The sequence below is a fragment of the Eubalaena glacialis genome, chromosome 15 (assembly GCF_028564815.1).
Source record: "Eubalaena glacialis isolate mEubGla1 chromosome 15, mEubGla1.1.hap2.+ XY, whole genome shotgun sequence".
In the NCBI taxonomy this organism is placed as follows: domain Eukaryota; kingdom Metazoa; phylum Chordata; class Mammalia; order Artiodactyla; family Balaenidae; genus Eubalaena; species Eubalaena glacialis.
This window is the reverse complement of record NC_083730.1, coordinates 13749747-13771731: the sequence shown is the minus strand read 5'-3', so window position 1 is coordinate 13771731 and position 21985 is coordinate 13749747. Positions and strand designations below refer to the sequence as shown.

Genomic DNA, 21985 nt, shown 5'->3' with positions numbered 1-21985 from the left:
CTAACACTGGAGCTCCTTCTCACAACACACACGTGTAACTTTTGAAAATTAAAGACCCATGAGGGTTTCTGTTTGTCCTAAGAGTGCCTGTAATTTTGATGTCACTCACCATGCACTCTGTAGTAATAGAGCTTTGGATGGAAGAGTCAGATTCCTGTTGTCATTTCCCATGGCTGGGTTAGGATGGTGATGCTAGAGCTGGCAAGGTATTTGACAGAGGCCTCTCGAAAGTAGGGCACACCCATCCCTCCCCGGTGGTGTCTTTGGGACTCATAATTAACAAGAAACCTTAGGGAAAGTCTGACTTTCCAAATAGTTGTACTTTCCTCCAATTTAAAGATTTCTGTCAGAAGGCTCACTTTCACCCCACATAGAGAGATCCTGTGTGTGTGTGTGTGTGTGTGTGTGTGTGTGTGTGTGTGTGTAGGGGAAGCACAAGAAGGGAAAGGGAGCTGTTACTTGCTTTATGTAATACACAAATCCATGTGTTCTAGACTCCCCTGTTCAAAAATTTCCATAGGTAAATAGCAGTGTCTTCATCTGGAATTCGAGGTGCTCTGTGAATACTCTAAGCATCCTTTACGACCACAGGAGTTCTTTCTGCTTAACAATATAGTTTGCTTAACGTTTTCCAAGAACACCGTGGAGTTTTTGCCCCCCAAATTAGTGTTTCTCAAAACGTGATTTATGAAATACCTACATCAGAATCACCTGGGGTATTTACTAGAAACAGAGATACCTGGTGTTCATCCCAGACCTGCTGAATCAGAACCTCTGGTGATGGGGCCCAGGAATCTGCATTCTAACAATGCTTACTGAAGTTTGAGAAACAGTCACACCAGCCTATTCTTTTTGAATGCTGTCTTTTCAGTTCCCCATCTGCCTATTGAACTCTTGTTCATGTCCCTTAGGTAAAAGTGAGTTTTCTCTTCTGCAAGCATTTATGGTATTTTTTTTCCAGTATGTTTCATCTTCTGCTTTTTATTATAGCAGCTTTGCTCCCAAACTGTTTCAAGTTCCTGGAGGGTGAAAACCATGCCTGATTCACATGTGTATGCTTCACACACTTTATGCCTAATAAGAACTCAGAAAATGTTTAGTGAATGAATGGTTCAGTCCTAGGATCGGACTTTTATTATACCTAGTAAACTTTGGGTATTGGATTTTTGATTTTTTCTATTTAACTATCAGATATGCCTGGTCTGTTTGTGATGTGAGCTTAAGCTTTCCATGTCTGAGCATGTTTTCGTGACATGATTCTTTCCGGCTTTAGCTTATGTTCACCTTCTCCTTTGGTAATCTAATATCCTTGATAGAGACATTACCTGGTTTTCATTTTTACATATCCTTATATGACTCAACTGGGATTTTATCTAAGTATACTGTGTGGGTCTTCTCTGCTTTGAGAAGTGGAAATAGCGATCCATTTTCTACCTGTTACAGAAATGTTCTTTTTATATTTTGTTATTTGTCCTACTAGTGTGGAGGTTAATATTAAACATCTCTTGAATAGTATCTCAATTAAATTGGCTGACTATGGGCAGATCCGTTGGTGAGAAAATGAAAAAATGTAGTCATGGATAAAGTGAGAAACTATTTCATAAGAGATGTTTAACTGTAACATAACATATTTCTTCTTTGTTTTTTTGATCGTTATGTTGCCAATTTATAGAAGAATCAGAAAATGACAGATTTATGCCACTGAGGACTTACTGTTTTCATGAATTTAGTTAGTGCACAGTTCCTGTAGATCTAGTGACTCCTCTTTCTACATGGTTACCGTCTTGTGATTTGGAGTGGTTTTCTGTATAATGGAATTACTTGATTCATGGGAGCCTGCCCCTGCATGTCCCCCCCACCCCTCCCTTGCTGTGGGCAGGAGCTCTGTCTTGTTGGCTGTTGTATCCATAGGGTTACCTGTGTCTAGGATCTGGCACAAAGTAAGTAACCCATAAGTGCCTCTTGTTAGAACTGTTTTAAAAGGGAGGATTAAAGTAAACATTTCTCTCTTTAGGGCATGCTTTAATTTGCCCTTCCAGCAACATGTCCATTTTAATTATTGCCAGCACTGAGTGGTCTCTATTTCCTTGATTATTATTTTGGAAAAATTATGTTTATGAATTGTAGCTTTGGTATACTTTTTCTGCTTTTTCACATTTGCAGCAGTTCTTAGGAAAATGCTGCTCAAATTCTTTTGTGGCTGTAAATTTTAAATTTTATCCAAGTAAAATATGCATGTGTTTATTTTTGTTTTCTAGTCCTATGAGAAGGTGATATGCTTGTTTTGGTTATACTGACAGTCATTAGTGGTGCTTAGGACGAAGATGGGTGGTTTCTGTTTATTTTGCTCAAGTATTGAGAAGCTGGCTGTGTGCTGCATTAGCATTTGGGTGTGCTGAACCTCCCAGAAGACCCTGGCAGGTGCTAGCTGGGAACAAGGCCAGTGGGCTACTTGAGCCTTGGAACAGAGTGGCATACATAAGTTCACGTGGATTCATTTCAGAAGTGGTAAAGGGACAACAGGAAAAAAGTGCTGCACCAAGAAATGGAGAAGTCACCGATGAGAGTTCAGTTTCAGCGCAGTACAGTTCGGGGAGAGCAGTGTGAGAGCTAAAAGAAGATGAATCATGCTTTCTGAAGGGTAGGTGTTCGCAGCAGTTCTGAAGCAGGCCCAAAGGTTCAGATGTGTCTCATGCCACCACAGCTGCAGACAAGTCCAAGAAGAACATGGGGTAAAAGGTATCCTTTCTTTTCTCCTGCATCCAGGAGAGAGAGCCTCTTAACTGTTTTGCAGATTATTTGGCTTTCTTACATAACAGTTAGAGCATGTTCAGGTTGCCCTATATCATTCCTGGATTGGGGCAAAAATATTAAAACATGGTGTAGGACTAAGTTCATAAGCCAGTAAAGTTCCATACTAAAGGAATTGGAATTTGAGGAGTACATGGAAGATGAATCATGAAGTTGCTGACTGATGTCTTTCATTCATTGACTTAACTAATGTTTCTTGAGAGAAAGTGCATTCAGTACACATTTTTAAAATGTACTTTAATACCCTTCCCAAGATTTGTCCTTCTAAAGATAAAAGAGAAAAGCTACTCTATCAAACTAATAATTTTATTAAAGCATTTTGCTGACTCAAAACCACAAAGTGGGCTCTTAGGAAGGACAAAAATACAGGCACTTGATTTTATAAATTCTCTTGGAAAAAAAGAAAAGAGAAAGAAAAAGTAAATGCAGCTTGTTTTTACCCAAGCCTTTTTCTTCGTCTGTTTTACTGGAATGGCACTAAGCTTCTCTTTTTGTTCTCTCTTCCCCTATTCTATGAAATTTATTTAAATTGAATGGAAATTGAAATGGATGGTTTATTTAATAAATGATATTGGCATAATTAGCTACCAGAAAAAAAATTGTTAGACTTCCACCTAACATAAAATAAATGTCAGGTGAAATAAAGGTCTAAATGTGAAAAATAAAATATATAAATATTAGAAGGAAATATAGGAGAACATTTGTGCCACTTTGGGTTAGGGTAAGAGGACCTTCTCAAGCAAGGTGAAAAACATAGACTCCATACAGGAAAAAATGGCCACATTTGAGCAAATAAAAATTAAAATTAGTGTGTGGCTAAAGTTAGCATTAGCAAAGCGGGAAAAATGAAACCATAGGCTGGGGTGTCCTGTGACACACATGCATCATACGACACCAAGAGGCACATAGTTTTCAGGGAGCTCCTACAAATTGATAAGTAGAAGGTGAACAACCCAGGAGAAAAATGGGCAAAGAACATGACTGTGTATTTCAAAGAAGATGAACTTCACAACAAGATAAACTTCATTGAGAAATAACAATTGAAATGACCTGATACAACTTTTTGCCCATCAGATTAGCAATAATGCAAAGGATGCTAACATTAAATGGTAGTAAAGGTAGCGTGGAAAGAAACCCTCTCCTGCGTGGCCGATTGGGAGTATGAATTTCTACAACTTTTTGGTAATTTTGCCATATGGATTAAAAAATATATATGGGGGTGGGAGATACAAACTATTGGGTGTAAGATAGGGTCAAGGATGTATTGTACAACACAGGGAATATAGCCAATCTTCTGTAATAACTGTAAATGGAAAGTAACCTTTAAACGTTGTATAAAATATAAGAAAGGTTAAAAAAATTTTTAATTGTACAAACTCTTAGACCCACAGTTATACTTTTAGAAATACAGGTTCACAATCCCTTATCCAAAACTCTTGAGGCCATTTGTGTTTCAGATTTCAGAGATTTTCACGTTATTAAAGATAATACGATGCCTATACTGTATATTGTATAACACCTCCCTCAAGGTTTGGGACAGCACTCCATAAGCAAACACGTTTATATTTCTAAAGGGAACAGATGAATATTCACATCAGTTTAGATCATTTTTGGCACCACATGAATCAAAGAAAAATTTCTGAATTTTTAGAGCTTGTTGGGTTTCAAAAATGTGGATGGCATTGGGCACCCATAAATACTGCAAAATAAAATCATTGATGCACAAACAAATAGGCTGAATTATTTCTATCAGCAAAAGACTGGAAGCACTCCGTGTCGATCAGCAGAGGGATGGAATAAATGGTGGCACATTTGTACTCTGTGTATTATGCAGCTGTCAAAAGAGTGAGTTAGATTTTAACGTACTGACGCAGAAAGATGATTTGTTTGTATTAGATGAGAAAACAAGTTGTAGAAGAGAAGTGTGTGGTACAATCCCACTCAAAAAAGAGGGAGGGAGGTTATCACCCACTTACGCATGTATGTGTTTTACAAGGAAGAAAAGCTTTGGAAGGATATATACCAGACTCTAGACACTGGTTATCTCAGGAGGACGAGATTTGGAAGGAAGTAGGAGACTGTTAACATTTTGTTTACATGCTTCTAGAGTTTGACTTGTTAAAAAGAGCATGTATTAATTTGGTCACCAAATAAAAACAATTTTTCTCTTAAAAACAAATACAGTTTGTATTACAGAGCACTGAGAGTTGGCACCTCTCCACTAAGGTGCAGCTCTCCAGACCATGAGGGAGCCTGCTTTTCATAATTAATAATTAATGGAAGGCAGAGGGCTAAGCCTGGAGCTAGGCTTACAGCTCCAGTCCTCAAGCAGGGCCTTCATTACTTAGTACCGAAGCCTAATAATCTCCAACGTGTATTAGCCTGTCCCCCCGCGGGAGAAAAACAAGTTAAACTTGGACTGTTACTATGATACGGAAATCCGGTCACCCAGGGAGTCTTTTTTTAATTGACCCACTTGTGGGGAATAATAACTCCAGAAAGTAACATTGATTTTTCTTTGACTCGTTGAGTAAGACAAATGTGGTTTCCGCTTCCTGAGTGTAGTGTATGACACTCATTTTAAACACATTTAGAATATGTTTAAAAATAGAACTACTTCTACCATACTGTCATTTTATTTTACAGTCAAGTTTTCCTAGTACTGTACCCTTAGTTCCTGGAAGGAAAATTACTAAAGATTTAGATGGATCTAAAGCTAATTAGTATTATGTCTCCAAATAGTTATCATGCTATTTACTTGGTTTTATTTCCTAAATATATACGGGCTATGTAGCCCTTACCTTTAACTCAGATGCAGAAAGAAACTTGTACATAAATTTTTGAGTGTGGATAGATTGAATGGATAAATGCTGAGAAAGGAGAAAAGATTAAGCACATCAGTGATCATAATAAAACAAGCCCAGGACAGGGCAGTATATGCAAATTGACAGCGTTTGTGTGTTTGTTTTTCTCAACTGTGATATCTTATGTGGATGGCATTGGGCACCCATAAATACTGCCCAATAAAATCATTGGGAGCAGGTGCTCCTTAGAAAATAAAGAGAAGCCATTTGCTAAATGTGATACTGTGCCATGTAACTTCATTTTGAGAACTAAGATTACTCTGTTAGACTGGATGAATGTTAACTTGATTTCTTTTCCCTACTCCGAGCTCTATATAAAACAAATGAACATGAGTTAATATCTCTTTCCTTAAAGCATTTTGCTTGCTCTGGAAAGTGAAGTCAGTCTTTTCAGGTTGTTGGGTAGTTTGGGAGCATGGGCTGTGCCTGAATTTGCTTGAAGGTAAATGTACATAGTGTTCAAAATATTCATTATCCTCCAGGGCCGATAATCCCACCCTCTATAGAGGGAAATAAGGGTGAAAAAAGAGTGCTTTCCACACACTACTCTGAGGCCGTTCTTTGACCTGTGACTTAGAATTGTTAGTAAGTGATATCTATTTACATTTAACTCTTTAATAAGATGTAATAAAAGAAGGGCGGGAGAGACGAGAAGTAGTACTGATGTTGAAAGGCAGTAGATTCAAGTTGTATGTGATAGTCACACCATTTCTCTGAGCCTAGTTTCTTTGTCTATGAGCTTGGGAAGTGAAAGGCCCCGTCTGTTCTCACTTTTGATAGCCCTGAGAAATAAGGAAGGTATATCTACTTTAAGTAGCTTTCTTTAGCCTTGGCACTGTGTGTGTGTGTGTGTGTGTGTGTGTGTGTGTGTGTGTGTGTGTATGTATAACAGATGTTTTTAAAAAACAAACCACAGTTTCTTGTCCTTTTAGTTTCTACAGTATCAAAAAGAATCCTTTCTTGTTATTGATAAACTCATAACTGTAATTATTACAATCGTCATTAAAATAATTTTTATTAGTCTTAAATTTTGTGATGCTCTGATCATCCTCTACTTCCTATATTGAACAGCTATGAGGGGATAGCTGCAGCCTGAGTGAATATAATGTAACTTCATTTCAAGGATTTAATTTTAAGGTTTAAGAACTGTAATATTAGTTTCAAACATAAAATTATTTAAAATATTTCACCAAATATGCATTTTTTCCAAAGCCAGCCAAGTTTTATTTTAGAATCTGGGCCTGTGCACATTGGATAACTTATCTGTCTCACCTGTTAGCATGACAGAGCTAAAAGTCTTTAATTTTGTAGGAGAGATTTTTGGTCTTTTCTTCGTAACAGTGTGCTGTCACCTTGCTCTCTCCTCTGCATTCTTTTAAAATGAAGGTAAAGGGAGGAAAGGTCACCTACTCCCCACTTTGATCTCTTATCTCTCTCTTAACTTAAACATTGCCTTCAGGTATCTGTTTCACCCATTTGAAGGCCAGAGGGAAGTGGATTCTAGGTGGACTTTTATTTTTCTAAGAAGGGGTTTTTGAATTGGCAGATGCCTATGATCTGACTGCTTTCTACATAAATAAAGAAAAAGTGGACCTCTAAGAAGGCTAAGGGTTAGAGTTTCCAAAACAGATGAGTTTTACTGTGTTCTGATCAAGAACTTGAGTTCTCAGAAACAATCTGTGCTTTGTTTGCTAAACAAGTCTGCTGAACATCGTGTTCTTTTCTGGGAAGAATTTGGGGGATGGGCTGTGCAGGGCAGGCTACGAAGGAGGTGGAGAGGGAGCGAGAGAAACTTAGGACACTTATAAATCATAATCAGCCCTTAAAATGTATAGGTCTAGGGCAAGAGTATAAATGGAGGCCCCAGCCCACATATCTAAATATTTAATTTATAATTAAGCTAACAAAGTGTTAAATAAAATACATTCTTGCCTCCTACCTTCACAAATATACTTTTATGATGACCTCTAGATTCAAATTTATTGAATTCTATCTATATAATCCTCAGACCCCTTGGGATTCTGCACTGGATATGGCTGCATGGGGGGAACTGGCTCAGTGGCCCGAATCTCATCTTTTCCCATCTCCAACTCTATCCCTCATCCTGCAGGACACACAGCCCATGTGTCCAAGCTCTGTCCACTCCTAGGGCCTATGGGTGCACATACTCATGGGCGGATGGGCCCAAGGAAGAGGCCCACACAAGCACTGAAAACAGATAAGGTGTCATTTGGGTAAGGAATTCCAGGATCCTGCTTATTGTTAGTATGGAGAGAATGCTTCTCTAATGGAAATATAATGCGAGCCACATAAGTAATCTTAAATTTTCTGGTAGCCACGTTGAGGAAAAGGAAGAAGAAACAGGTGAAATTAATGTTAATAATATAGCTTATTTAATTCAATGTATCAAAATTATCAGTTCTAAAAAATTATTAATAGAGTTTACATTCTTTTTTGTACTAAGTCTTTGAAATCCAGTATGTATTTTATAATTAGAGAACATGTCAGTTTTGACTAGCTCCATTTCACATGCTCGGGAGCCACCTGGTTCTCGTGGTATTTGTACCAAACAGTACAGCTCTAGGCCAAGGGAGCCCAAACTCCTTGTTCTATAGGGGCACTTGGCCTGTACTTAACTATTTTTTTCCTCTTCCATTCAAGTTTGTCACCTGCCTTTTACTCATTCAACTCACTGCTGCTTGCCTTTCTTCTCAGGAATGGTATGGTCCTAATAAATTTGTTTGCGTACATGAATATACCTTTTATCCCCCTGTTATTGACAAATACTTTTCCAAAAGCCAATGCTTCCACTTTCCATCTTGAGTAATTACTGGAATTGTAATCCTTCTGTTCCCCACTTTCTGAAGTCTTTGTGCTATATTGTTTTGGATAATGTCTAGGGTCTTTTTCCTTCCTAGAGGAACTTTTTTTTAAAAAGTTCAGTTTAATTGCATGCATATTTTAAAACTGTGGCCGGTTCTACCAAATGAGGATACAAATCTAGAAGGTAGGGTTCTGTTTTTGTTTGGACTAGAATAGCAGTTTTATCTATTTCAGGATAGAGTTTCCAGGATTAGAAGAAAAAAAAGCATCTAGTTAAATTTGAATTTCAGAAAAAAAAAGAATATATATTTTTTAGCATAAGTATGTCTCATGCAACATTTGAGACATACTTATACTAAAAAATTATTTGTTGTTTATCTGAAATACAAATTTAACTGGATGTCCTGTATTTTATCTGGCAACCCTATTTCAAGACTGTTTTACTGTCTCAAAAATTGGGGACCCTAAGCAGCTTTTATTTCTGTGGATTAAACTATTGATATTTACTGTGTTAGAAATTTAAACTGAGAAATATTTTCATATATAGTAATTCATTTAGAAAAATAATAAACCCCATTCTTGTTAACATATGTATTTTTTATGAAAAATAACTACCTTCTATAACAAGAAAAAATAGGGAGAAGAATGTTATTATTTTATATTGTTGCAACTCATAACGCGTGGCTTAAGTAGAAGATAGTTGGATTCTCAAGTCTCTTTCTGTTTCTAATCAGGTGTGCTATCACAAAGACATGGACCATCTGGAACTCTCCACTGGACACTTGGGAGAAAATGAGAGTGGCAAAAGTCAAATGACATCTTAGTATTGTTATGAAAATAGTTTTGACCTTGAGAATCTCCTGAAAGGATCTCAAGGACCTCTTCCACGGTCCCCCAACCATGCTTTGAGAACCCCTGGGCTAGGAATAATAGACCCTCTAATTCTAGCTTGTGTGTTAGATAGATCATAGATAATCAGAACAGAGGATAAACATTCTTTGTTTTAAGTAGGACTAATGAATCAAATCATAAAACACAAAACAAATTTTAAAATGATTATTCACGTTTAGCAGTAATTCTTAAGTTTTGTTTTGTTTTTTACTTTAAAATTACTCTGTCGGCCGCTCTCACCTTCTGAGATGGCTCACACTCTGTCTGTGGAGCGTGCTTCTGTCTAAATAAACCCACTTCTTACCCATCACTTTGTCTCTCACTGAATTCTTTCTGCGATGAGACATCAAGAACCTGGGCTTCATTAGGTCCTGAAACCAGATACTGAAACCCCCACCAGGTGGGAGAAGTTAACTGTATGCTGCCACAACAGGCAGACCACAGACTGGCTGGAACCAGAAGGTTGATGATGCTGACTCCCGCTTACCTCACCACCAACCAATCAGAAGAAGGTCCATGAGCTGATCGCACCCTCCTCTTTGAACCATTACTATAAAACTCCTCACTACCCCCTGCAGGTCAGGACAGTCAGTTTTGAAAGCATTAGCCCTCTGTGGCCCCCTTTGCCTGGCAAAGCAATAAAACTATTCTTTTCAATTTCACCCCCACCAAAAATAAATAAATAAAATAAAATAAAATTACTCTGTCAAGAAAATAGCTATCAATCTGTCAAATAGGTACATTGTCAGCTTTCTATTTAGAATAAAATTTATATAGCCATTTAGAACAAAGCTTTACATTTTTTATTATAAAATTCAATAAAGATGTCACATGACAGTTTCTTTAAAATGCTGATTGGATTGAACTGGGTTTATTTTTAAGATGTGTCTGTTCTAGGCATAGTACACGTTGCCTAGTATTTAGGCTTGGCCAGTTTATAAAATAATTAGCATAATGCAATAACTCATCTGATTCTCATCTCAAATAGAAAACGTGTAGAGGTTGGCAATGGGCCAAATGCGAGAGTACACAGAGAAGTGCCCTCAAACTTAGAGGTGACTTCTTGAATTGCTTTAATTGCTTGGACAACTGAGAAAATGAAAGAGCCATTAACAAAAATAGAGCAGGAGGAAGTGCAGGTCTGGGATAAAGATGGTATGTTCAGTTTTGGACTGGAAATGTTGTAGGGTGGGTCAACAGAGAGGAGATGGTGTGTGATAGGGTTAGAGAGAGTTGTCCACAGAGTAGTAAAACGATTTCCAAGGAAGACAGTGTAAAGAGAGAAGAAACAAAGAGCACATCTGTGAGGAGTACCTAACTGTGGGGTAGGCAAGAGGAGATGGGGAAGAAAAAAGAAGAAAAGGAGGAAAGGTTGGAGAGAGCTAGGAAGAGGCTAGGTGAGGAAAGTGTCCTTAGAGTGAGATGAGAAGAGCTCTTCGTGGAAGGGTGTGTGGTTAGCAGGAGCAAGTATAGGATCGAGATTGAGGATTGGTCATTGGTTCTTCAATTTGGAACTGCAAAACTGGTACCCTTAGAGAGAGTATAGTTTTGATTAATTGTGGAGTTTTTGTTATTTCAGGTTTGGATTGGAGAGAAGGGAAGCAGAAAAGTTTTTGACTTGTCTGGGGTAACAGAAATCCTAAAGAGCTACATCGGTGTTCTTTTCCTTCCTCTCTGTTGTCATTCACACGGGTGTTAATTAAGCTAGCCAAGGTGAAGCTAAAAAACTCACTCCAGCAAACTCACCGCCTCAAATATTCAACCTTATTTTAGAGTGACGTTTGTTCTTAAATATCATCGTTATATTTTAGGTAAAACGCTGGCCTTAGAGTCTGAAGATGTGCACTCCAGCTCTGCGGCTCGCTTACCCTCTGAGGGCTCCTTTTTCTGCTCAGCTGAATTAGAGTTGGACTAGATTATCTCTAAGGCTATGCCAAAATCATGTGATGTTATGCCTCTATGACATTCGTCTTTTCTTTCCTTTTATTATAATAGGTTCAGCAAGTTGAAGAGTCTTAACCTTTCCAATAATCATTTAGGGGACTTCCCATTAGCAGTCTGCAATATTCCAACCCTGGCCGAGCTGAATGTGTCCTGCGATGCCCTCCGAGCAGTCCCAGCAGCCGTCGGAGTTATGCACAAGTATGTACTTCAAACCCTGCTGCAAAGTATCTCTCAGAAACCCCCAGAAAGCTGCATCAGGGTGGCAGCACATGAGATTAGTTAACTTGTTATGTTGGTCATATGTTGGTCTCTTGGTCCCAAATCAAGAGATCATGCTCTTGTGTAGAGTTCATTTGTTAGCTTCTTTCAGAATCTTGTAAAAAATTAAAATATTCTTGTTTAGAACAAAGACCCCTGCAGGTGAATGTGTCTAAATATGGGAGGAGGGGTTACTTTCTCATTTCCTGAGTTACGTTGAATTCTAAGACCTAGAAGTTAATTTTTTAGAATAACAATGAAAGATGGGTATTTGGGCTGATTCACACTGCAGTCAGCTCGTGTTGTTCTTATTTATGCCTATCCAAGTTGGGAAAATTGGTCATAATTTTCGTTTTCAGTAAAAGATTAAGATGTTTATCTCTGATCATTTCTCTCTGGTGTACTATTGCCTCAGGCCCTGCCCTTAGCATTTTGCAAAGGATAGTATATTTTCTTTTTCTGGTATTATGATCTATACTTATGGAACTCGTATGTTAATAATAAAGATGTAAAATTTATACATTCTCTTTCTAATTCTTATGTTTTCTTTAATAGCTTACAGACATTTTTGTTGGATGGAAACTTTCTCCAGACCCTTCCTGCTGAGTTGGAGAACATGCATCAGCTTAGTTATCTTGGTCTTTCTTTCAATGAATTCACTGACATTCCAGAGGTATTGGAGAAATTGACTGCTGTGGATAAGCTTTGTATGTCTGGAAACTGTATGGAGACTCTTAGGCTACAGGCTTTAAGAAAAATGCCTCACATTAAACATGTGGATCTAAGGTAACCATTTTAAAGAAATATATCCCATTTGAGTGGTTGGCTTATATTTGGGGGGTAGGTTATAGCCCTTTTGGTGGCATTCTTCTGTCGAGGCAAGCAGGCTGGTTAGTTGCAATAAGGGCCCGCTTTGCTATTTTTGCCCAGAGGGAAGTATAATGATTAGTAGTAGGGTCTGCTCATGCCTGAAACTTGTTAAAAAATTTTTTCTCACTGATGAGTGACCACATATCTTGAAGGTCTTAGTTGGTTTTGCAAGTTTGAGCCCAGTTTTAATTAGCGTGAATCAGTAGGCACATCGAGTCAGAGAGAGCTATTTATGGTGAATGAAAACCGTATCAAGAGCCAAGTGGATATTTTTCTCTCTTATTCCTACTTTTCTGTGGCTTGAGGCAGTTGACACCATTGAGCATCTCTCCTTAATTTTTTTTCCCTTCCTTGGCTTCCTTAATATAATATATTCATTAAATTAAATTTATTACGTATTTAATTTACTTATTTTAATTTCCTCTCTCTCTCTATCCAGATGGGTCTGCCCGTAGTTTACAGTTCTTTACAAAAATGTAAAACTCATAATCTCTTGGTAGGCCCAAGTTTGGCCAGAACCTCCACTCTCACCCCTTGCAAGAACAAGGGAACCTGCATTTTGAATCCTGATCGCACTAAACTCCAGCTGAAAACACTAACACAATCCTTGCTACATCACAGATGCCCAGTAATCATCCCTTTGTATGTAAACTTCAGTTTTACTTTCTAATGCACAAAGAACCAATACACAAGGAGGAAGCCGTTCTAAATTTCTCTTTTTTTAAGGAAAAACAAGAGCCTGTCACTGGGCTTGAGTTCCTGCAAAGCAACCTATTAGGTTTAGGCCTTAATATTAACTTGCCCAATTTGATACTTTTTCAACCAAACTAACTTTCCCATTAGCCAGGGAGTGATGACCACATTAAATCTTGGGTGAAATATTTAATGTCTCTGTGCAGCTGTGTTCTCATCTATGGATTACAGTTAATAACAGAATCTAATTCATAGAGTTTTGGAAGGAATGGAGTAAATGCCTCAGTCTCCCAGCAAATGTTACATATTGTTATTATTTCCTGCTGAGATCTCGTACTCATGAACCCTGCTCAGCTGTCAGTCTTGGCATCTTTTCACCTCTTTGTTTGATGGTTCTTTCCTTGTTTTACTACCCACTTTCCTCTCTGGTGATAACCCCAGACCCTCACTCAGGCCTGTTCATCAGTATAAAGTAGCATCACCTTTTGCTCCTCTCGCATCTCCATTCTTAACCGTTCGGCCCCGGGGAACCCATTCATTCCAGTCCCACAAAGAGTTGATTTGCTTTACCTTTCCTCAGACTAAAGGAATCAAGCCTGTCGCACCTGGGGAAGTGTTAGCAATTTGCAGACCTAGAATTCTTAGTTCAGGGAGTTCAAATGGTAATAATTTATCTGACTTTGAGAACTTCTTGGAATGTGACAGGATAGGGAATTGAACACTTTGTCTTGTTAACTTTCTTTCTAAATTGTTAACGTTATTTGCCTCTTAGTCACTTGGGTTTAGAAAACCTTCATATTCAAGAATTTGAGCCCTCTTTAAATTCAGCCACCCAGAGGTATAACGATGGTCGTTTTGACCTCAGGTAGCAAGCACGAGGGGATTTATAAGTTACCTGGTATGGATAAGAAAGCATCATTTTTCTTGATCTGAATTAGCTTACAAACGAGATCAATCTAATATGTTTGGAAGTAACTTCTTATTAAGAGCTTTGTAAATTCTTCAGATTTCTAGTTCTAATTGGGTCTTTTTTAGATGAGATTAGTTACAGGATATTTAAATACCAGAATAGACTTCTGTGCATGTAAATGTTGAATGACCATGAGTAGGTAACTGCTTCCCTTCAGACCACTGAGCTGGGGGGGCAGAAATCTGGTCAGATTTGCTTATAATTCTGCCTTAATATTTTAAACTGAAGCTAGTGGAATGATTTAAGGGGAGTTTCACTTAGTTTCTGTAAGCAGAGGGCTAATTTTATTGATTGAATTTTTATTCCTTCAGATGGAAATATTACATCAGATTAAAAGTAGTCATTTTTCTTTTTATCTTATTCTTTTTCTCATATTCACATTTTTGAGTCTGATATTATTCTATGGCATCATTAATAATTTCTCCTCCTCTTCTCTGTCCAAAATGTGGATATTACGTCTTTCTCCTCGATCACCTCTCTTTCTCTTTTGTGCCTTGGTGCTTGGTTGCCTGTACTCACAGGACTTCATCATTTACCTTTCGTCTCCATGGTAAATATTCCTCAATTTTTCTCTAGCTCTTATTTCTCTTCTTGGGATTAATTCCACTTCAGCTGCCAGCAGGATAATTTCACCTTGCTTTCTCCTATTGACACACTCACCCAAATTACATGTGAAACAGAGTTTAATTTCTTTCTATTCAACCAGTTCTTTCCCCTGGATTCCTAATTTTGCTGATAGCAACACTGCTTCATTGGTTATCCAGACACAAAATTTTTGACTCTATTTTCTGGTCTGCCACCAGATCCCATCAGTTCTTGGACACTAGTTTGACTCCTTGTCCCTTCCTTTGCCTTCTCACTGCTGCTATTGTCTCCTAGCTGAGCTATCTGCTGCCATTGTACAGCCTCTCAAGCAAGCACAGCCTTGCTCAGAGCCTTCAGTTCTCTAGTTCAAGATATTCAATCTCTCGCATCTGGTTTCAACCCACTAGCCTGTGAATCCCTTGAGGATGAGGCTCTAGCTCAGAGCTGCTCAAAGTGTGGTCCTCCAGCCTGTGCTAGCAAACCTACTATTTGCTGCTTTTCTGCAATGAGATATGTATAGAAATTGAGACTTAATATCTTAGAAACACACAGTGACTTGACATTGCCACAATATCCAGGTAGACTCATATAAGCAGACTTTCTCATTGTACAGGGAGTAGACTAGTTTCGGTGTTGGCGCACTTGCAGTGATGAACTGCTTGTGCGGTGCGCTGTGTCCTGGTATGTGCATATGACTACACATCAGTCTGTGATGGATTAGAAGTTCAGAAAATAGGTTCTTCACCCGAGATAACTTGAGAAGCACTGCTCTTATTTATGTATCCTTGAGTTCCCAGTGTTAGCGCTTAGTAGGCACAGTACTTGATAAATATTAATTGACTAACTCACCTTTGTAGCCATATTCTCACTCCTGTCACATAGCCTGCACTCCTGAGGGACCCCTACACCAATGCATGAAACTCACCTTGTGCTCTTCTCTTCAGTCCAAAGGCCATTCAGCAACTCCTCATGGACTCCTTTCTTCTCCCATTTACATCTGTTGAATTCTGCCTGCCCTTGGGATTCAGATGAGATGGCTCCTCTTGCATAGCATCTTTTTTGACCATTCTCTGTATTTTACGCCATTTATGACATTTATCACATACTTGTATCTTTAGACTTCGTATTTTAAAGCATATCTGGTTTTCCTCACTAAATTACTAAATCTGTTGACAAGCACCTTACTTTATTCATCTCGTATTGATACAGAGCCATAGGTTATTGTCATCATCATCATCACCATGGCTTTTCCTTGTTCGCAAAGCACCAGCACATACATTCATTTGATTTTCTCAACTGCCTTGTAGGACAAGGAAGGTGTCATCCCCATTTTACAGGTTAGAATTAGACTTAACCGAGACTTTGGTGACTTGCTCAAGGTCACATATGCAAGTGTTGAGCAGCAAACTGGAACTAGAACATTTTCATACTGCCGATCAACACATAGTAAATGCTCTGAGTATTGATGAAATAAATAAAATGCCTGTGTTAACTGAGGAGATTACTGGAAGAAAATTTTTACCACATTTTGCCTCTTTAAAAGGTCACCCTAAGTAGTTGTATTATTGTGTGAGCCTGAAAACTTTTGATATTTGCATCCTGATAAGACTTGGCAATTTAAAGTGAATAGTGGGACTAACCTCCCTGTCGTTATAGATTTTCTTTTGTCTCCTCATTAAACCAGCCCTTTAATTACGTTAGTGTTAATACAGTGGCGGGGGGGGCGAGGAGATGATAGTGCCACGTGAAGATAATTTAAAGTGTAGATTAGGGAGATCATGGGACATTTTTTCAATTCCTGCAATCTCTTATATCCAAAATTAGATTTGGGGTTTTTTTTCTTTTTATTCTATGTACATATTCTAGTAATCTAGTGAGCATTTGGAGATAGGCAAATTGCTGGGTTGAGGCCAGTTTTTAAATCTTACAACCTGGAATAGAAAAGAAAAGGAGCAAAAAAAAAAAAATCATCTTGGGGACATTTGAAGAGGCAATATGCTGTTCTTGCAGGTTGACAAGTCCTAGCTCTTTGCTGTCTTGTCACTCATCCTTGTGTTTCAGTGTCTTTATGATATTGCTATTAAAATTTTAGTTACCCTCATTTTATTTTATTTTCTCAAAGGGCAGAAAATCACTGCAGAGAAGACTTGGCTTTTTTCTAAGCTCCTGCCTTTGTATTAATGCTCTTCTAACCAAGTGCATGATCTCAGCACTCTGTTGGCTTTGTAACGAGAAGCAGGACGTTCTGTTGTTTGTTTGTTTGTTTGTAAAGGAGTTGGGCGTAGCCTAGCAAACTAGGAATTGAGATTTTCGTCTGTTTTTCTCCACTTTGAAGCCAGATGTGTTTTTGTTATATTGATTCCTAGTCCCCGTTACTACTTACGTATCTTCTTGGCAACTCATTCATGACAACTTTAGTCTATTAGCTAACTAGTTCTTATGACTGAGGCTCTGCCAGTTTTTCCCTGTGCCCTGAACTTGTTGATCCCCATTATTGTCCTTTGTTTTATGATTTCTCAGTGAATCCTACGTGTCAAATTTCAGTATTTTCTGCACTTTGCTCTTTCAAGTAGTATTTTAAAATTGGAGATAGTTTTGGTAATTAATCTTTGGTCCAGAACCAACTGAAAATTCAGATATATTTGCACACCTGTCTCTGGTGTATATTTGGCTCCCATTCATTATTTTTTTTCCAAGTTCACCGATTAATCCTGTCCTTTATGGCTGCTCATCTACCTGCTCACTCATCCTCTCTCTTTCCTTAAATATCCATGTAGTTGTAATGTGCTTAATGGGTTATTCTGGGTTTTGCTTCTCGTGTTCTTTCAACCAGATTCTTTGGAAATAAACATTCAAATGATTTTTTTCTCCGTTGAAATGAACTAAGGTAAAATCAATATGCATATTTCTCTTCCAGCCTTAATGGTCTAAATTGTGTTTCAGATTATATTGTCAAGGTTAAGACCTCATGGAATTGTAGCTAGAAATAGCCAGAGAATCTGGCTAGTTAAGGAAAGCCAGATACTGAGATTAAAGAAATCATGGAGGACTGTGACAGAGTGAGACTTGAGTCCTTCTTGTTAGTCACCATATGAGGGTGTGACTGTTTATTTATAACATTGCAGTTAATTATAGTCTCTATTTATGTCCTTTTCCTCTCAAGACTGAACCTAATTAGGAAGCTAATAGCAGATGAAGTGGACTTTCTCCCTCACGTCACTCAGCTTGATCTGCGCGACAATAAGCTTGGTGATCTAGATGCTATGGTTTTCAACAACATTGAAGTTTTACACTGTGAAAGGAATCAACTGGTGACATTAAACATCTGTGGCTATTTCCTAAAAGCACTGTATACCTCTTCTAATGGTATGTAACAAAGACCACATCAGATTTTCTCTTTTGTTTTTTTTTTTAATTAATTAATTTAATTTATTTATTTTTGGCTGCGTTGGGTCTTCGTTGCCGCATGCAGGCTTTCTCTAGTTGCGGCGTGCGGGCTTCTCATTGCAGTGGCTTCTCTTGTTGCGGAGCACAGGCTCTAGGCACACGGGCTTAGTTGCTACACGGCATGTGGGATCTTCCCGGACCAGGGCTTGAACCCGTGTCCCCTGCATTGGCAGGCGGATTCTTAACCACTGCGCCACCAGGGAAGTCCCCAGAGTTTCTCTTTTGGTTCCAAGAATTTACTCAGTGCCATCTTCTCTGCCTCGTTTTGATTTTTCTTTCCTCATTTAGGAAAATAAGTTTTTCCAATTTTGCTAAGATAAAAATCATAAAAGAAGAATCCTGGTTTGGTATTTAAAGGAATCAGAAAGGAAGATTTTATAGTTCCTAATTTGTTTTTCTCATATCGTGATATTTAGATAGGTTACTCCCACTTGTGATTTGGCTCTTCTCCTTGAATGGCAGACAGGGGGGAAGGTGGGGGGTGAACTGTTGATTGGGCTACCTTGTTACGATAGTAAATCTGGGGGGCTTCCCTGGTGGCGCAGTGGTTGAGAATCTGCCTGCCAATGCAGGGGACACGGGTTCGAGCCCTGGTCTGGGAAGATCCCACATGCCGCGGAGCAACTAAGCCCGTGAGCCACAACTACTGAGCCTGCGCGTCTGGAGCCTGTGCTCCGCAACAAGAGAGGCCGCGACAGTGAAAGGCCCGTGCACCGCGATGAAGAGTGGCCCCCGCTTGCCACAACTAGAGAAAGCCCTCGCACAGAAATGAAGACCCAACACAGCCAAAAATAAATAAATTAATAAATTAATAAATTAAAAAAAAAAAAAAGATAGTAAATCTGGAGAATGAAAGTGAAAGGGAGGTCTGTTACGGACTCCATTCAGGGTCTCAGATTTCCCGCTCCACCAACAAAGGAGCTCACCTTAAGAGAAACCCAAATTATATACCCACAGGGACACCACAAAGCAAGAGTCTTACTCATTTAATAAGGTCTCCTCCTTAGAATTTGGAAATCATGGCAGTTCTAAAACAGAAAAGGTCGTATGGGCATATGTTTGCTGAAGTGAAGATTTCCATTCCCTCTCATCAGACAACTGAATGGAAACAAGTATTTACTACTATGTGCTGAACAAATATTTATCAAGCACTTGTTTTACGCATAGTGTAGTGCAAGAGTGCTAAAGGATAGGGATTTTTCTTTTTCTCTTTTCTTTTTTTTAATGAGATTACTGTCTTCTCACTGGAGAAACAAACCAAACCTCAGATAGCTACAGGTCACCAAAGGGTTATAGGATATGGGTAGCCGGGAGGTATGAAGTGGGTGTTGAAAAGGAAAGAATCTGAATGTGGTTTGTTCGGCAGATGGAAGAACACAGGGAATTCTAAACTCATAGGTACCTGCTGGAAAGTGGTGAGAAGTACTTATGGGATGCATGGCTTGGAGTGAAGCTTGGTGAAGCTTTGAAGCTAGTACAGTAAGCTGTAGAGAACCAGTGGAGATTCTTAGTGGAGGAGGCATGTGATGGAAATGATGCTATAAGACTGTTAACATGAAAGCAGTGTGCAGAGTGCACTTATGGGAGAAGAGTGGAATGATGCACTCTTCCACTAATCCAGGTTATTGCAGTGGTTTTTGTGTGAGCTAGTAGTAATCTGCAGTCAGGACTACAGATGCTGATTTAAGACATCTGCTCATAGGTGGTACCTGAAACCATGGAAGTAAGGTAACTAGAAAAGAGAAGAGACCCAGTACCAAAAGTAGACGGCCAAAACCCACACAGTTAGCTGGGGCCAGAGTAGGAAACCAGAGAGAAGCTGAACCTCTGAAATACTTACTTGGTAAGGGTTTAGAGAAGCAGAAGGACATCTTGAAACTACTCTATCTGAGAAACAAAACCCTAGGTGTCATTTCATACAGTTTTGAGGAAGGGCTTCCAGATTTGAGTAGAGGACGTCATTTGTGACCCTCAGGAGTGCTGTTCCAGTAGAGTGAAAAAGGCACAAGCCAGGGTGCATTTGATTTTATGGAAGGAACCCTGAATGTTTAAAACAAAAATGGTATTCATACAGTTAATCTTCCAGATAAAATTTAGCATGCATAACAAGAGGAGTGCCACAGTAAGTGGATAAGAAAGAGGTAGGAAAGTAGAATGAGTGATTTATTTCAGTCTCTGAATAAGATCTTGTGATTAAATTAGAAGTTCTTTGTACTTTCCTATAGTTTCAAAGTTAAACAAATGGATGTATTTCCTAACCTAAACAAACCATGGAGAATAAAGCACAGGAATGATATTCTACATATAAAAAGAGTCTCTGTGTCGCTTGAATGGTAATGTTTTTGTTTTCTGCTTCCTAGAACTTGTCCAACTTGACGTTTACCCAGTTCCGAATTATCTGTCCTACATGGATGTTTCAAGGTAAGAAGGCAAGTCCTAGAGCACTCTGGGGTCTGCTTGAAAATTATTTAGATGATTCTGTCTCAACTTTAGCATAAGAACTTTTTATGTATCTTGAAGGTATTCACTAGTGTTGAATACTTATCCTCTGAAAAATGCATGCAACTATCTGTCAGTTAAAATATGTACTTCATTTGTATACTATAGTTTACACCAGAAGAATCAAGATGTTGATGTGGACACCGGTTTGAACGCCAGGTTTACGCTTGAAAGATTAGTCAGTTGAGGGTTGTATGGCTGGAAGGTCCAGTACTTCTTTAATTATATTAACCGTATCTTCATGTCTTTCCCTGAAATGTTGTTAATTTCGTTAAAAATATATGTTGTGCTATATAGCTCTTTGATTTTTTGCCTCCGTTTTGTATATACATCTCCTTACTAAGAACTCTTAAAAAGTGGTGGCTGAGACTACCAAAGTAAGATTTCCATACAGCCTGCTCACTTTTCTCAGCTCATTTGTGAACACCTTTTATACAAATTCACTACTACAGTGTGTCATGTGTACTCTGGTTCCCACAAATATTGTAGTAGACTTTTTCCTGAAGGCCCAAAGCATGTATTTGCACAAATTAGACTTTCATAATCTCAACACACTAAATTGAAACTCACTTTTAACTTAATTCCAAAGGTAATAACCAAGACTTTTCTGAATGACCACAGTACATGGGAGCATGTGGCCCTGTCAACGTGACAACTGTTAACTCATTTCAGCGTGTAAAATCTGATACAACTGATATGTGATTTGTCAGGTGCAGAATTTGCCTTTAGTCATGAAAGTACACAAACCTAGATATTTTAATAATATTCTCAATCATAATTATGTCAGAATATGTCAGAGTTTAGCTGATGTGAGAATGATTACAATTAGTTTTATTAGAAATTTATAATTATAAAATCCTTTATGAGTAGTGCTTCATACATTTCCTGCTAAATTCATGTCAGACAGTTTCGTTTAATGAATTTTAAGTCAGACACTACCTAAGTTTTTTTTTTTTCTGTCAGCCTTGAATATTACTATCTTCAGCATTTAAATAAGAGTACAGGAGTGGGGTTTGCATACATGGGTGCATATAAATGTCTTGAACAGATTTATTCCAGAGAATTGGCCATAGAGTGAATCTATTTTTCTTTTATTTATAGTATATAATTGGCAAATGGTTCCCATTGAAACCCCTAAGTGAGACTGAATGGGAAACTCTTATGTCATGCTAGTCCCTGAATTCTGCACTTAAATGCTATTCATCTTTTTTTTAACTTCCATGTCCAGAATCTTCACTGTAACATGCTCTGCCTAATCCACCTCCCAAACTGTAGGACATTCTCTTAGAAAAACCTCTGCTTCCCCTCACATAGCTCTGGGTATTTCACC

The 21985-nt window shown here is 38.4% G+C and overlaps 1 protein-coding gene across 1 annotated transcript in view; it reads left to right on the top strand.

The window, feature by feature from the left end:
* Positions 1–21985, top strand: part of PHLPP1 (PH domain and leucine rich repeat protein phosphatase 1) — a 212107-nt gene that overhangs the window by 142478 nt on the left and 47644 nt on the right. The window contains exons 5-8 of the mRNA XM_061169910.1: positions 11385–11531; positions 12147–12377; positions 17873–18075; positions 20517–20577. Of these exons, the coding sequence (XP_061025893.1) occupies positions 11385–11531; positions 12147–12377; positions 17873–18075; positions 20517–20577 (642 nt within the window). The remainder of the gene's footprint in view (positions 1–11384; positions 11532–12146; positions 12378–17872; positions 18076–20516; positions 20578–21985) is intronic.